The sequence below is a fragment of the Mobula hypostoma genome, chromosome 21, assembly GCF_963921235.1.
Source record: "Mobula hypostoma chromosome 21, sMobHyp1.1, whole genome shotgun sequence".
Lineage (NCBI taxonomy): Eukaryota > Metazoa > Chordata > Chondrichthyes > Myliobatiformes > Myliobatidae > Mobula > Mobula hypostoma.
In genome coordinates, this window is record NC_086117.1 from 56,223,657 (window position 1) to 56,239,537 (window position 15,881).

The following is a 15,881-nucleotide window of genomic DNA, read 5'->3' on the forward strand; positions in this document are numbered from 1 at the left end:
CTGACTTTAACTTATTTTACCATTTGTCTCCAAGCACACCAAAACCTCATCCTTAATAATGGACTCCCAATACTTTCCCGAACACTGAGGTCAGGCTAACTGGCCTATAATTTCCTTTCTTTTGTCTTCTTCCCTACTTAAAGAATGAAGTGATATTTGCAATTTTCCAGTCCTCCGCGACCATGCCAGAATCAAATGATTCTTGAAAGATCACGACCAATGCATCCGTTATCTCTTCAGCAACCTCTCTCAGGACTCTGGGATGTAGTCCGTCTGGTCCAGGTGACTTATCCACCTTAAGACCTTTCAGTTTGCCTGGCACTTTTTCCTTTGTGATAGCAATGGCACTCACTCCCGTTCCCTGACACTCACGGACCTCTGGCATACAGCTAGTATCTTCCACAGTAAAGACTGAAGCAAAGTACTTACCAAGTACATCTGCTATTTCTTTGGCCCCTATTACTATCTCACCAGCATCAATTTCCAGTGGTCCAATATCAACTCTCACCTCCCTTTTATTCTTTATATAACTGAAAGATCTTTTAGTATCCTGCTTTATATCATCAGCTAGTTTGCCCTCATAGTTCATCTTTTCTGTCCTGTGCTTTGTGAACTATTCCCAGAAACTTCAGCAACTTCTGTTCTGCCGTCATCCCCACCAGTATTCCCCTCCAATCCACCTGAGCAAGCTCCTCTCTCCTGCCTCTTTAATTCCCTTTATTCCATTGTGACACTGATACATGTGACTTATGCTTCTCCCTCTCCAATTGCAGTATGAATTCAATCATATTATAATCACTGCCTTCTAATGGTTCCTTTACATTAAGCTAACTAATAAGATCTGGGTTATTACACAACACCCGATCTAAGATAACCTTTCCCTGAGTAGGCTCAAGCACAAGCTGCTCTAAAAATCCATCTCATAGGCATTCAACAAATTCACCCACTTGCGATCTGATACCAACCTGATTTCCCAATCCCCTTGCATATTGAAGTGTCCCATTACAATTGTGACATTACCCTTATTACATGCCCTTTCCAGCTCCCTTTGCAATCTCAACCCCACATCTTGGCTACTGTTTGGAGGCCTATATATGATTCCCATAATGATTTTTTTTACCCCTGCAGTTTCTTAACTCCACCCACAAAGATTCAACATTCTCTGACCCTATGTCACCTCTTTCTAAAGATGTAATTCCATCTCTTACCTACAGAGGCATACCACCGCCTATGCCTTCCTTGTTCTTGGCAAATTTTTTACCAAAGTGGTTTGCCATTGCCTTCTTCAGCTTCCACCGCTCCTGTGAAAACAATCCGAGTTTGTCCACCCTCTCGTTATGGCCCATGTCCCCTCATCCAGGCAGCATCCTGAACCTCTTCTGCAGTCAGACATGATGTTCCTTGACTAATGGCTGAACCCTTTACCTTAAGACTTTGCCTCCTTATTCTGGAACATCTAATTTTCCTAAGGCCCAGGCAGCATAATCCAATTCAGTCCAATCTTTCCCCATAAGATGAAGTATCAGCTCAGCAATCTGACTCGTGAACCTTCACCACTTGTCTCCAAGTATCGTTCGTTCGTTCGTTATGTGTGTGTTGTATGATGTGGGCAATCATGATATTTCCATATCTGTGATTGCTGTTGGCAAATTTTTTAACCAAAGTAGTTTCCCATTGCCTTCTTCTGGGTGACCCCAGCCATTATCAACACTCTTTGGAGATTGTCCACCTGGTGTCAGTGGTCACATAACCAGGACTTGTGATCGACACCATCTGCTCAAACGACAGTCCACCACCTGCTCCCATGGCTTCACGTGACCCTGATCGAGGAGCTAACCTTGTCCAAGGGTGACCTGCAGGCTAGCGGAGGGACGGAGCACTTTACACCTCCTTTATAGAGATGTATTTCCACCCCACCACCCAAAAATATATATATGTCACTATATTTTACTCTGAGGCTCATTTTCTTGCCAGCATTCACAGTCAAACAGAGAAATAAAATAGAATCAATGAGAAACTACACACAAAGACTGAGAAATGATGAACATGCAAAAGAGGACAAACTGTAAGTACAAAAACACGGAGGTCCACAGTGTAGTATAGTGGTTAGTACAAGGCTTTATGGTACCAGCAACAAGGGTTCAATTCTCACCACTGCCCGTAAGGCGTTTGTACGCTCTCCCTGTGACCGCGTGGGTTTCCTCCAGATGCTCTGGTTTGCTCCCACAGTCTGAAGACTTTGCAGTTGGCAGGTTATTGGTTATTGTAAATTGTCTTGTGATTAAGCTAGGGGATTGCTGAGCAGCACAGGAGGGCCTATCCTGAGCTGTATCTCAACAAAATGAAATTTAAAAATAATAGCAATCAATGAATAATAGAGAGAACGTGTGTTATGGAGTCATTGAAAGCGTGGAATCAGTTCAGAGTTGTGGTGAGTGAAGGTATCCGTGCTGGTTCAGGAGCCTGATGATTGAGGGATTAGAACTCTTCCTGAACCTGGTGGTGTGGGACCCTAGGCCCCTGTATCTCCTGCCCAATGGTGGTAGCAAGAAGAGAGCATGTCCTGGTTCTTGATGGTGGAGGCTACTTTCCGGTGGCATCGCTCCATGTCGATGTACTCAGTGGTGAGGAGGGCTTTGCCTGTGCTTGGGTCAAACACTGAAGGTAATAAAGGGCAGGCAGCAGAATAACTCAATCCAGTAGCACCCGGAGCATCATATTGTGACAGGTGAGGTTTCAGCAATTCTGCCATGGCCAAGATGTCAGAGTGAATTGCAGCATTTAATCCACTAACTGGCACTTGTCATTCTCGGGCTCTGCAAAATCTGCGTGCCTCTTTGAGGCCGAGAGTAGGTCGCCCTTGCTCAGCTCCAAGGCAGGTGCTTGTGGGTTCAAGTCCCGCTCCAGGAGTGAGGGTGGATCACTATCAGGCTTGTTATCAATCACGTATGTCAAGAAATATGTCACTTTGTGGCAGCAGTGCATGCAATACATAGAATTGTTATAAAATACAATAAGAAATATATGTTACAAATACAGCACTGTGCAAAAGTCTTACACACACACATATATATATATGTACAGCTGGGGTGTCTCAGACTTTAGCACTGTACTGTATTTGTCAATATGGACTAAAGAGCGAGTTTGTAAATCTGGCTGGAGTAAAAGATGTTGGGAATGGTGAGGGTGGAGCGTGACGGGAGGGGTGTGGGACAGGTGGCAGAGAATGAGTGCTGGGGTGGAGTGGGTGCAGATACACCCAGCCCTGAGACACCAGATAAAGTCATTTGATTCCAGACAATTGTTTTATTGATCATTACAGTATGTTTCTCTGGTGCTTCCGGCTCCCTTCCCCTTTTCCCAACCATGATTCCCCTCTCCCTGCCCCCTTCCCACTCTCAGTCCACAATAGAGACCCAGATCAGAATCAGGTTTATCATCACTCACATATGGCATGAAATATGTTTGCTTTTGTGCAGCAGTACAGTGCAATACATAAAATTACTACAGGACCGTGCAAAAGTCTTAAGCACCTAAGTGATACATATGTGCCTAAGATTTTTGCACAGTACGGTAGTAAAAAGAGAGGAAAATGGTGAGATCGTGTTCATAGACCTTTCAGAAATCTGATGGCACAGGGGAAGAATTTGTTCCTAAAACATTGAGTGTGTGTCTTCATGTTCCTGTACCTCCTCTCTGATGGTAATAAGGAGAAACAGAAATGTCCTGGCTGATTGTCTCTCTCAAAACACTGCCAGTAACTACCCCCACAGATTCAGCCCTCTGGACGAGATGTTAAGCTGACCCTTCAGTTACAGAGGAAGGTTGGGATGTAAGAGAGTGAGTGGAGAGTTCACAGAAGTGTACAAAATTGAGGGGGCATAGATTGGAAAAATACAACTTGTGCAGTATCTACTTACTGAAGTTGGGTGAGACTATAACTAAAGGTCATAGGGTAAGGGTGAAAGTTGAAATGTTTAAGCAGAATTGTGGAATAAGTTGCCAGAGAAAGTGGTGGATGTTGTTTCAATTGCGATGTTCAAGAGAAGTTTGGGTAGGTTTATGGATGGGAAGTCTATGGTCCAGGTGCAGGTCGATGGGACTAGGCAGAATAACAGGTCTGCACAGACTCAGTGGGCTGAAGGGTCTGTTTCTGTGCTGTACAGCTCAAAAACTCAATGCTCTATCCTCTGATGTGGATAATTTTAGATCCGGAACGATGGCTGTTTATTCATTTCTGCAGATGCTGCCTGATCTGCTGAGCTCCTCTGGCATTTTGTGTGTGATACTGTGTTTACCTGTGAATAATGAGAATAGTTCAGCCCCCGTCACCAAACTGTTCTGAAATTTCAGTTCAGAATTGTTTATTGTTATACAGCCATTGATCCAACGGAACTTCGATCCCTTCCAAATCTCATTATTTCTCTATGTAAGTGCCGTTTGTAATACAGATTTCAGGAGTTAATACCCAATAAAATCTGAGTTAAAGACCAATAATCAAATAGACCAATAACCCAAATGCATATCACAGGACGGACACTTCAGGCCACGATGTTGTGCCAACCTTTTAACCTACTTTAAGATCAATTTGTGGAAATATATCTGTAACCCTGAAGTCTTTATGAATTTATAACTTTTGTAAAATGTAATGTGACAAAATGGAACCTGAGTTATCCCAGAGTGCTCTGCTGGTTTGGTTGGAGGCTTACAAGAAGTGTGTGTGTATTGTGTATTTTATAGCAGGGGTTGTGTTTATGGCAGGGAGGGTTTTGATATCTGAGAAAAACAGGACGCAGTTGTCATTGGGGTTGGAAGAAGACTCAAAAGACAGATGGACTGATTAACGACAGATGCGACGGAAGCAGATAAGAACGGAATACAATAATGGGTTGGAATGACCTCAAATACATGAAGTTGATGAATTATTGGACTCTGCAAATGTATCAAAATGGGCTGTTTTGAGCTGTAAGATTGAAGCTACCTATTAACGTATAGAAGTAGATTTTCCCTTACAAGTAATAAATGTGCTTATAATGTGATCCACTCTCAGTTTCTTGTAGTTTGTTTCTGTATATTAGAAGACCTAGCTGAATGGTACATGATACCTTCCCTCTCACATATCCCTTCATTTTTTCTTTCATTTATATGCCTTGAGATTGGTAAAATACCTTGTAAATGCCATCAAACCTTTGTTCGCGTCCTTTTCTTACCTGGAAGGTGTAATGAGCTCCTTTTCCCCACTAGTCTACAGGTCACCCTTGGGCAAGGTGTAGCACCTGCTTAGCCCCAGATCAGGGTCAGGTGACCATGGGAGCAGGTGGTGACGGTCGTTTGAGCAGCTGGTGCAGATCACAAGTCCTGGTCATGTGACCACTGACACCAGGCAGACAATCTCTGAAGAGTATTGATAATGGCCAGGGTCACCCGTCTTGTAAAGACACTGCCCAGAAGAAGGCAAAGGCAAACCACTTCTGTAGAAAAGTGCCAAGAACAATCATGGTCATGAGACAATGATCACCCACGTCATGCGACACAGCACATAATGATGACAATGATGATGATACACTTTCCACAGCTTAACCAGTGTCTTGCAGAGTTTCAACAGAGTGCCTCAACTATGTTCTATTCCCTGACCTCTGAAGTTAGCAATCTGTGCAGTCCTGGCCTAAATACTGCCCTTATATTCTGTATTTTGGCAAATAAAGGAAGGAATCCAATTGATTTTTTTAAACCATCTTGCCCACCTGTCCCGCCTCCTTGTGCTCGAGCCTCTAGGTCATATGTTGAACCCACAAGCCCACAGAAAGCTGTAAACTAAGGCCGCTCCATCATGGGCACCGGACTCTGCTGCATCGAAGACATCTTCAACAGGTGCTCAAGCTGATGTTAGCTATGAATTCCTGATTCAGCATCACTCCCTGGGGGTCAGCATCTCTGAGGGTCTATCCTGGACAAAACATATTGATGTAATTACAAAGAAGGTACAACGGCAGCTACATTTCATTAGGATTTCGAGAAGAATTGGCAAATCACCAAAGACTCTCGCAAATTTCTACAGATGTACCATGGACAGCATTCTATCTGGTTGCATCACCGTATGGTATGGAGTTGCGGGGGGCACTCTACAGGATCGTAAAAACCCGCAGAACGTTGTAAACAAAGCCAATTCCATCATGGCCAGTAGCCTCCCCAGCATCAAGGACATCGCTAAGGCGCGATGCCTCAAAAAGGCAGCATCCATCATTAAAGACTCCCATCACCTGGGACATGCCCACTTCTCATTGATACCATCAGGGAGGAGGTACAGGAGCCTGAAGACACATAGTCAATGATTCAGGAACAGCTTCTTCCCGTCTGCCATCAGATTTATGAATGGGCATTGAATCCATGAATACTACCTCACTATTTTCTTTTTGCTCTATTTACCTAACTTAATTTCTATAATTTATTATTGTTATGCATTGCAATGTACTGCTGCCATAAAACAACAAATTTTGTGATATAAACGTTAGAAAATCTGTAGATGCCGGAAATCCAGAGCAACACACCCAGAATACGGGAGGAACTCAGCAAGTCGGGTAGCATCAATGGGAATGAGTAAACATTCGTACATAAATTAATAAACAGTAAATTTCTAGGGTCATACAATGAATAAACAGTAAACTTTGTGAGATACAGTGATATTAAGCTTGATTCCGATTCTCCAAGGCAAGAGAGCAGTGCACAGCAGATTGTAAATATAGGATGTTGGATAGGCTGGGCAGTGAGAAGGATCAGGGATTAACTTTATTCACCAGATACCTTCACATGTGTTAGGAATTTGCCGAGGTGTGTTGGTCAGGGTGCGACATGGCAAAAAAAAATAACAATATTCAATTATAAATAACTACACAAAATAAAGAATTATACATACAGTACTGTGCAAAAGTCTCAGGCATGTATATATAGCTAGTATATATTTGCCAACATGGAGAGGAGAACGAGTTTGTAAATCTGGCGAGAGCAAAGGATGTTGGGAATGATGGGGGTGGAGCGCCGTAGGAGGGGTGTGGAACAGGTGGCAGAGAAGGAGTGCCAGGGGCCAGGGTAAGGAGGGGGTGACACGGGTGCAGACACACCCAGCCCTGAGACACCAGGCAAGGTGATTTGATTCCAAACAACTGGTTTATTGATCATTACAGAATGTCTCACTGGTGCTTTCCACCCCTCCCCCCTCCCTTCCCCTTTTCCCAACCATGATTCCCCTCTCCCTGCCCCCTTCCCACTCTCAGTCCACAATAGAGACCCAGATCAGAATGAGGTTTGTCATCACTCACATATGGCATGAAATTTGATTTTTTTGTTGCAGTAGTACAGTGAAATACATACAATTACTACAGCAATGTGCAAAAGTCTTTGGCACCCTAGCTACAGGTAACTGTATATGTGTGCCTAAAACTTTTGTACTGTACGTAAATTTAGTGAATAAGATTAGTGCTTAAAGGACGGATATGGAATAATTTTATTTCTGCTGTCGATCTCCCCTCTTCCAGGGATGAGGACTTTGGAGCTTCTGTTGGTGTTTCTGTAGCTCTGGGTTTTTATGGGGTGGGGTTGTTACTCCTCCCCTCATGCCCGATCCCCCTCCTTTCGCAGCTGAGCTTGGAACTGTCCATGGCGGAGATGTGGAATAAAATCTGCACACATAAATGCCAGCAATATAAACAGCATCATCAAAAGTGGTTTAAAGTGTTTACAGTGCAGGACTGAGGTAATAGATAGAGGAGGGTGGGGAGATGCTACCTAGAATGGTTGATCAGATTAGCTATCTGAAGGAAGAAGCTTTTAAGATGGCGTGATTTTTTTTGTTTGTTTTGAAAGCCTATAGCGCTTTCCAGAAGGAAGCTTTTGGAAAAGGCAGCTTGCAGGGTAGGTAGTGTCCATAAAGATTTTTTCCTGCCTGCTTCTTTGTCCTGGACACGTCCAAGTCCTGCAGTTGAAGGAGATGAGAAGGGCTAGTGGGAAGTGAACCTTATCAGGTGGAGGCTGTTTCAAAGCCTCTAAAAGTTCAAAGCTCAAAGTAAACTTTGTTATTAGAGTACATATACATCGCCATATACAACCCTGAGATTCATTTTCCCGCAGGCATATTATTCCACAAATGGCTTTTATTCAACAAATCCATAATAGAATAATGAGCATAACAGAATCAATGAAAGATCAACTAGAAGACAACAAACTGTGGAAATGCAGATATAAATAAATAGCAATAAGTGAGGTAACAAGATAATGAGTCGTTAAAGTGAGATAACGGGTCGAGGGAACATCGCAATGGATGGGCAAGTGAGTGTAGTTTTCCACTCCTGTTTAAGAGCCTGATGGTTGAGGGATAGTAACTGTTATTGAAGCTGGTGGTGTGAGTCCTGAGGCTCCTGTACCTTCTACCCGATGCCAGCAGTGAGAAAAGAGCATGGCCTGGGTGGTGGAGGTCTCTGATGATGGATGCTGCTTTCCGATGACTATGTTTCAAGCAGATGTGCTCAGTGGTTGGGAGGGCTCTGCTGCGTAGCTCATGACCTGCCCATCACCTCCCTCCAGTTCCCCACCTCCTTCCCTTCAAAAACAGCCTCGAGATATAGGAGTAGAATTGGGCCATTCCAAGACGTGTTTTTCACTGTACCTCCCGTGACAATAAGAAAGTGATTGCCTGGCACCAAAACCTGGTGTAATACCTCCTTTTCAAATGGGAGACACGTCTGTGAGGTGTTTCAGGATGTTAACCATCTTGCATAAGTAAAGAAGTGAAAAACTGAAAGTCCTGGAATCGCTCAGCAAGTCAGGCAGCATCTACAGAGAGAGAAACCAAGTTACTGTTTCATACTTAACACCCTCCATTGGAGCTTCAGTCATGATGAAAAATCTTCAGGCTGATATGTTCACCGTTTCTCCCTCATAAGAGTAGAGGCATCCGTTAGCCTTGTGAGACCATGGATTTGTGCCTTGGAAGGTTTCCAGGGCGCAGGCCTGGGCAGGGTTGTATGGAAGACCAGCAGTTGCCCATGCTGCAAGTCTCCCCTCTCCATGACACCAATGTTGTCCAAGGGGAGGGCACTAGGACCCATACAGCCTGGCACCGGTGTCGTCGCAGAGCAATGTGTGATTAAGTGCCTTGCTCAAGGACACAACACGCTGCCTCAGCTGAGGCTTGAACTAGCAACCTTCAGATCACTAGACCAACGCCTTAACCGTTTGGCCATGCGCTAACTCATAAGAGTAGCATTAGGCCATTTGGCCCATTGAGTCTGCTCGGCCATTCTATCATGGCTGATTTCTTATCCCTCTCAACCCCATTCTCCTGCTTTCTCCCCGTAACCTTTGACACCCTGAGTAATCAAGAACCTATCAACCTTCACTTTAAAAATACCCTATGACATCTGTGACAATGAATTCCACAGGTTCATCACTCCCTGACTAAAGAAATTTCTTGTCATAAACACGAGGAAGTCAGCAGATGCTGGAAATCCAAAGCAACACACACAAAATGCTGGAGGAACTCAGCAGGTCAGGCAGCATCTTTGGAAATGAATAAACAGTCGACGCTTCAGGCTGAGACCCTTCTTCAAGACTGGAAAGGAAGGGGGAAGATGCTAGAATTAAAAGGTAGGGGGAGGGGGATGAGGATAGTTGGAAAGCCAGGTGGTTGGGAAAGGTAAAGGGCTGGAGCAGAAATAAGATAGGAGAGGAGAGTGGACTATAGGAGAAAGGGAAGGAGGAGGGGACCCAGGGGAAAGTAATAGGCAGGTGAGTAGAGGTAAAAGGTCAGAGTAGGGAACAAAGGAAGTGTGTAAATTAGTTTACTTGTCATCTCTGTTCTAAAGGGACACCTTTGTATTCTGAGGCTGTGCTCTCCAGTCCCAAACTCACTATTGGAAACATCCTCTACACATCCACACTAATTAAGTCTTTCAATGCTTCAATAATCCTCTCCTATCAGACTCCTTCTTCAGCCCTTTACCTCTTCTACCAATCACCTCCCAGCTTCTTGCATCATTCCTACTCTCCCCTTCCTCACCAATCACCTGCCTCCCCTACCTTTTATTCTGGCTTCTGCCCTCTTCCTTTCCTGTGCTGATGAAGGGTCTTGCCCTAAAACGTTAATTGCTCATTCCTCTCCATAGATGCTGCCTCCAGTATTTTGTCTGTGGGGGCTGCTCAAGCTTTCCAGCGTCTGAAGAACTTCTTTGCATCTCTGGTGCATACCTGCCTAGTTCTGCTTGGTATTTGGTTCTTAACGCAGTGAAGTTTGAACTCACGCAGGAAGGAAGATTGGGGAGGGGCGTAGGGGATAAGAAAAGCAAATCTAACTGGTTAAAGGAGGAGAGAGACAGGGAGAGAGGCAGAGGGGGGTGGGAGGGGGAGGGAGAGAGAAGCAGTGGGAACAGTTGAGAAAAGTTGAGAGCGGCAGACGGAATCCTTTGATATATAAGTAGAGATGCCGAGCATAGGAACAAATGAGTCAGACCATAAGATCATAAGACATAGGAGCAGAATTAGGCCATTTGCCCATTGAGTCTGCTCTGCCATTTAATCATGGCTGATTCATTTTCCCTCTCAGCCCCAGTCTCCTGCCTTCTCCCTGTATCCCTTCATGCCCTGACCAATTAAGAATCTATCAATCACTTAAATATACCTGATAACTTGGTCTCCACAGCTGCCTGTGGCAACCATTTCCACAGATTCACCACTTTGGCTAAAGAAGTTACTCCTCATCTCCGTTCTAAATGGATGTCCCTCTATTCTGAGGTTTTCCTCTGGTCCTAGACTCCCCCATTATAGGAAACATCCTCTCCACATCCACTCTACCAAGGCCTTTCAATATTCAATAGGTTTCAATAAGATTCCCCCTCCTTCTTCTGAATTCCAGTGAGTACAGCTTCAAGCCATCAAACGTTCCTCAATTTCTTGTAAATGAGCTGCATCTTTGGACACTGGGCAAGGGTGGAGACCGGGGAAGAGAGGGGAGAGAGAGAGAGAGTGCATGGCTCCTGGAGTCAGACACATGAGATGCAGGGAAGGAGGTGGATTAAGAATGCAGGAAGTTGAGGGGTGACCTGATAGGGGTATACAAGACATGAAGTCCAAATTTCTAAGTAAATTTTATTATCAAACTACAGTACATATATGTCACCATTTTCAACCCTGAGATTCATTTTCCTGTGGGCATTCTCAGTAAATCTATAGAATAATAATTATAACAGGATCAGTGAAAGATCAACCAGAATGCAGAAGACAACAAACTGGGCAAATGCAAATCTAAATAAATAGCAGTAAGTAATGAGGACATATAACAATTAACAATTACAGCACGGAAACAGGCCATCTCAGCCCTTCTAGTCCGTGCTAAGATTGAGTTAAAGGATCCTTAAAGTGAGATCATTGGTTGCGGGAACATTTCAATGATGGGACAAGTGAGTGTAGTTATCCCCTTTTGTTCAAGAGCCTGATGGTTGAGGGGTAGTAACTGTTCTTGAACCTGGTGGTGCGAGTCCTGAGGCTCCTGTACCTTCTACCTGAAAGCAGCAGTAGTAAGAGAGCATGTCCTGGGTGGTGGGGTTCCGAATGAAGGATGCTGCTTTCCTGTGATAGCACTCTGTGTACATATGCTCAGTGGTTGGGAGGGCTTTACCCACGATGGACTGGGCTGCATCCACTACCTTTTGTAGGATTTTCTGTTCAAAGGCACTGGTGTTCTCATACCAGGCTGTGACTCAATAACTCCACAGCTTCCTGTGAAATTCCTGCCGTGCAAGTTATGTGCATTTGAGAATAAAGCAGACTTGCACTTCTAGACGCGCAGAGCTGAAGCAAGGCGCAGCCCGGGAGATTACTGACATCTTACTCCTGTCCAATTCATCCCCCCTCGCCCATAATTAATCCCACAGCTGCTGGCATTACTTCTCCTTTGTAATAAGTCATCCAGCTCCATTTTGAACGTTGTTGTTAACTGTTCCCATTGCCCCAGATCACAGTGTTTGAGAACAGTTTTCTGATATCTACACTGCTAATAACACCTTTTCTGAAGAAAACTGTGGTCAAATATCACTGCAAACAATGAAGAGGCAAAGTGAATTTGAGAGATGAGCCATGCTGGTGCACTGCAAAATCGACGCCGATGGGGTGAATGATTCAGAGAGGAGAAGTCAAGGCAGAGGACTTTCAATGCCTGTCCCACTAACCCCGGCACGAGATTGGAGAGGTCGAGAATGGCTTCGGCCTGGGCAGCGAAATCTAGACCCAGAGTGAATTGCTAGGCAGTGTGGTCTATGACCGGTGCGTTTTGCTTGCTCCCCCACGACACCGAGGCTGTGAGATTGCCCCGGTTGTGGTGCTTCGTGTCTGTGAGCTTTGCGCCGATTTGTCCAGCTAATATAGTGAACTGAGACTGAGGCTTTGGGCCCAGTCTGGGGGGCCCCGGGGTTCGTATCTAAGGACCCCTTTTGGTTCAGAATGTTTTTGCTCACTTCTATTGTTGGTATGATTTGTGGGGTTTTTTTTCCCCTCTTTGCACATTGGGTGTTGGTCTTTATTTTTTTTTAATTCTGTTCTTTTGGGTTTCTTGCTTTGTGGCTGCCTGTGAACAGACAAATCTCAAGGTTGTATAATTTATACATTCTTTGATAATAAATTTACTTTGAATCTTTGAATCTTGAATCATACCTCACCTGCTTCCTTTGTGTACTAACTTCCCTTTGCAATCTGTGGTTCCTGAGGGAAACACCTTTTCCCCCACCTCCTCCGCCAGAAGTCCCGGTGACTGCAAACACCTTCTCTGAGGATCACAAAGTCCTACATCGTGGAAACAGGCCCTTTCAGCCTCACTCATCCGCGTGCTGTCGAGCCAGCTACAGTATATCTGAATCAGGTTTATCACGTACGTCGTGAAATTTGTTTCTTTTTGCGTGAAATATATCAAATGACTGCATTACTGTGCAAAAATCAGTAGCGCCCTAGCTATATATATAGAAACATAGAAACATAGAAAATAGGTGCAGGAGTAGGCCATTCGGCCCTTCGAGCCTGCACCGCCATTTATTATGATCATGGCAGATCATCCAACTCAGAACCCCGCCCCAGCCTTCCCTCCATACCCCCTGACCCCTGTAGCCACAAGGGCCATATCTAACTCCCTCTTAAACATAGCCAATGAACTGGCCTCAACAGTTTGCTGTGGCAGAGAATTCCACAGATTCACCACTCTCTGTGTGAAGAAGTTTTCCCTAATCTCAGTCCTAAAAGGCTTCCCCTCTATCCTCAAACTGTGACCCCTCGTTCTGGAACTCCCCAACATCAGGAACAATCTTCCCGCATCTAGCCTGTCCAATCCCTTTAGGATCTTATACGTTTCAATCAGATCCCCCCTCAATCTTCTAAATTCCAACGAGTACAAGCCCAGTTCATCCAGTCTTTCTTCATATGAAAGACCTGCCATCCCAGGAATCAATCTGGTGAACCTTCTTTGTACCCCCTCTATGGCAAAGATGTCTTTCCTCAGATTAGGGGACCAAAACTGCACACAATACTCCAAGTGTGGTCTCACCAAGGCCTTGTACAACTGCAGTAGTACCTCCCTGCTCCTGTACTCGAATCCTCTCGCTATAAATGCCAGCATACCGTTCGCCTTTTTCACCGCCTGCTGTACCTGCATGCCCACTTTCAATGACTGGTGTATAATGACATCCAAGTCTCGTTGCACCTCCCCTTTTCCTAATCGGCCACCATTCAGATAATAATCTGTTTTCCTATTTTTGCCACCAAAGTGGATAACTTCACATTTATCCACATTAAATTGCATCTGCCATGAATTTGCCCACTCACCCAACCTATCCAAGTCACCCTGCATCCTCTTAGCATCCTCCTCACTGCTAACACTGCCACCCAGCTGCCTAAGACTTTTGCACAGGACTGTATATGACACCATATACAACTCTGAGATTCATTTTGTTGTAGGCATACTCAATAAATCCAATAACCATAATAGAATCAATGAAAGACCACAGTAACTTGGATGTTCTACCAGAGTGCAAAATATAGCAAACTGTGCAAATTCAGAAATAAAAGAAATAATAATAATAAATAAAGAAAGCATTAAATATTGAGAACATGAGATGAAGAGTCCATGGGTGTGGAAACATTTTAATGGGCCAGTGAAGTTTGCAATAAAGGAGGAGGTAGCGCTGGTCTTCTAAAGAATATTAAGGTGGACAAGTCCCCAGGGCCTGATGGGATACATACCAGGTTGCTGAGAGAATTTAATTTCCCGTTTAATGAGTTTGGCACAACTTTGCGGACCAAAGGGCCGATCTCTTTGCTAGACTGTTCTGTCTTTGTAACTACACTGCAGAAAGCTCTGCTTTGAGGGAACCCAAGACACGATATCAGATTACAAGCCTTTCCTTTCTGCTTTTGGCGGGTTCTGAGCATTGACTGACCTCTGTCTCTTGTCCCGTTCAGGTCTCGCTAAGCCGATCGGACTGATGGAAGGGCCAGGGGGCCTTGGGCAGGGGGGAATGGCAGCCACATTGAGAGACGACAGCCAGGAGCTTGATGCCAAGTATGAGGACTACGGCTACAACGCCCAGCTGAGTGACCGGATCTCGCTCGATCGAACCATCCCCGACTACCGGCCGAAAAAGTAACTTGTCAGACAATTCCTACTCAGTGGGGAGGGGTGGGTGGGTGAAAGGGAAACTGCAGAGGAACTTTGGAGGGGGTGATGGGACAGAACTTTGGGAGGGGGTGACGGGACAGGGATTTGGGTGGGGGGATGGATTACGGATTTGGGGGACAGGGAGTGATGGGACAGGGATTTGGGAGGGAGGGGTGATGGGAGAGGAATTTGGGAGGGAGGGAGTGATGGGACAGGACAGGGACTATCCAGGACATCTTCAAGGAGCAATGCCTCAAACAGGCGGCATCCATCATTAAGGACCCCCACCACCCAGGTCATGCCCTCTTCTCATTGCTACCATCAGGGAGGAGGTACAGAAGCCTGAAGACTCACACTCAACGATTCAGGAACAGCTTCTTTCCCTCTGCCATCCAATTTCTGAATGGACATTGAACCCAGGAGCACGACCTCACTATTTTTTTTGCACTACCTATTTAATTTAAATATTTGATATACTGTACTTACTGTAATTCGCGATTTTTCTTTCTATTAGTATGTATTTCATTGTACTGCTGCTGTAAAGTTAACAAATTTCACGACCTATGCCAGTGATATTAAACCTGATTCTGATTCTGATTCTGAAACAGTCAATGTTTCAGGCTGAGACCTTTCATGAGACTCTTTTTTAAAAGTACTTTTAGAAGTTTAGAAGTGACAAGGAACAGTCAAGATAACTGTGAAAGTTAGAAATGGCTTATTGTTGCTAAGACCAACTGTGCTTTTGTGTTAAATTCCTGATTATTAATTGATATTATATTTTAGATACCATTGGGAGGTTTGAATTGTTACTCTAGGCTTCAGAATAATTTTCATTTCACCAAGTACCAATCGTATGAAACACCCAGGAAGGTGCGGTGGAAGTGAAAGATATCACTGTGTGAAGTGATATGAAGTCCGTCTGCATCACAGCCTGGTGTGGAAACACAAATACATTTGTATACAAAATCCTACAAAAGGTAGTGATTCCAGCCCAGTACATCATGGGTAAAGCTCTCCCCACTACTGAACTCATCGACATGGATCGCTGTCACAGCAAAGCAGCGTCCATTATCAGGGATACCATCCCCAGGCCACGCTGTCTTCTCACTGCCGCCATCAACAAGGAGGTACAGGAGCCCCAGGACCCACACCACCAGGTTCAGGAACAGATATCACCCCTCAGCCATCAGGAAGA

General features: G+C 44.7%; 1 protein-coding gene across 3 annotated transcripts in view; it reads left to right on the forward strand.

The window, feature by feature from the left end:
* galnt9 (polypeptide N-acetylgalactosaminyltransferase 9) overlaps positions 1-15,881 on the forward strand; it is a 223,090-nt gene that overhangs the window by 21,173 nt on the left and 186,036 nt on the right. For all 3 annotated transcript variants that reach the window (XM_063074080.1, XM_063074081.1, XM_063074082.1), the window contains exon 2: positions 14,491-14,671. In XM_063074080.1, coding sequence (XP_062930150.1) covers positions 14,491-14,671 — 181 coding nt within the window. The remainder of the gene's footprint in view (positions 1-14,490; positions 14,672-15,881) is intronic.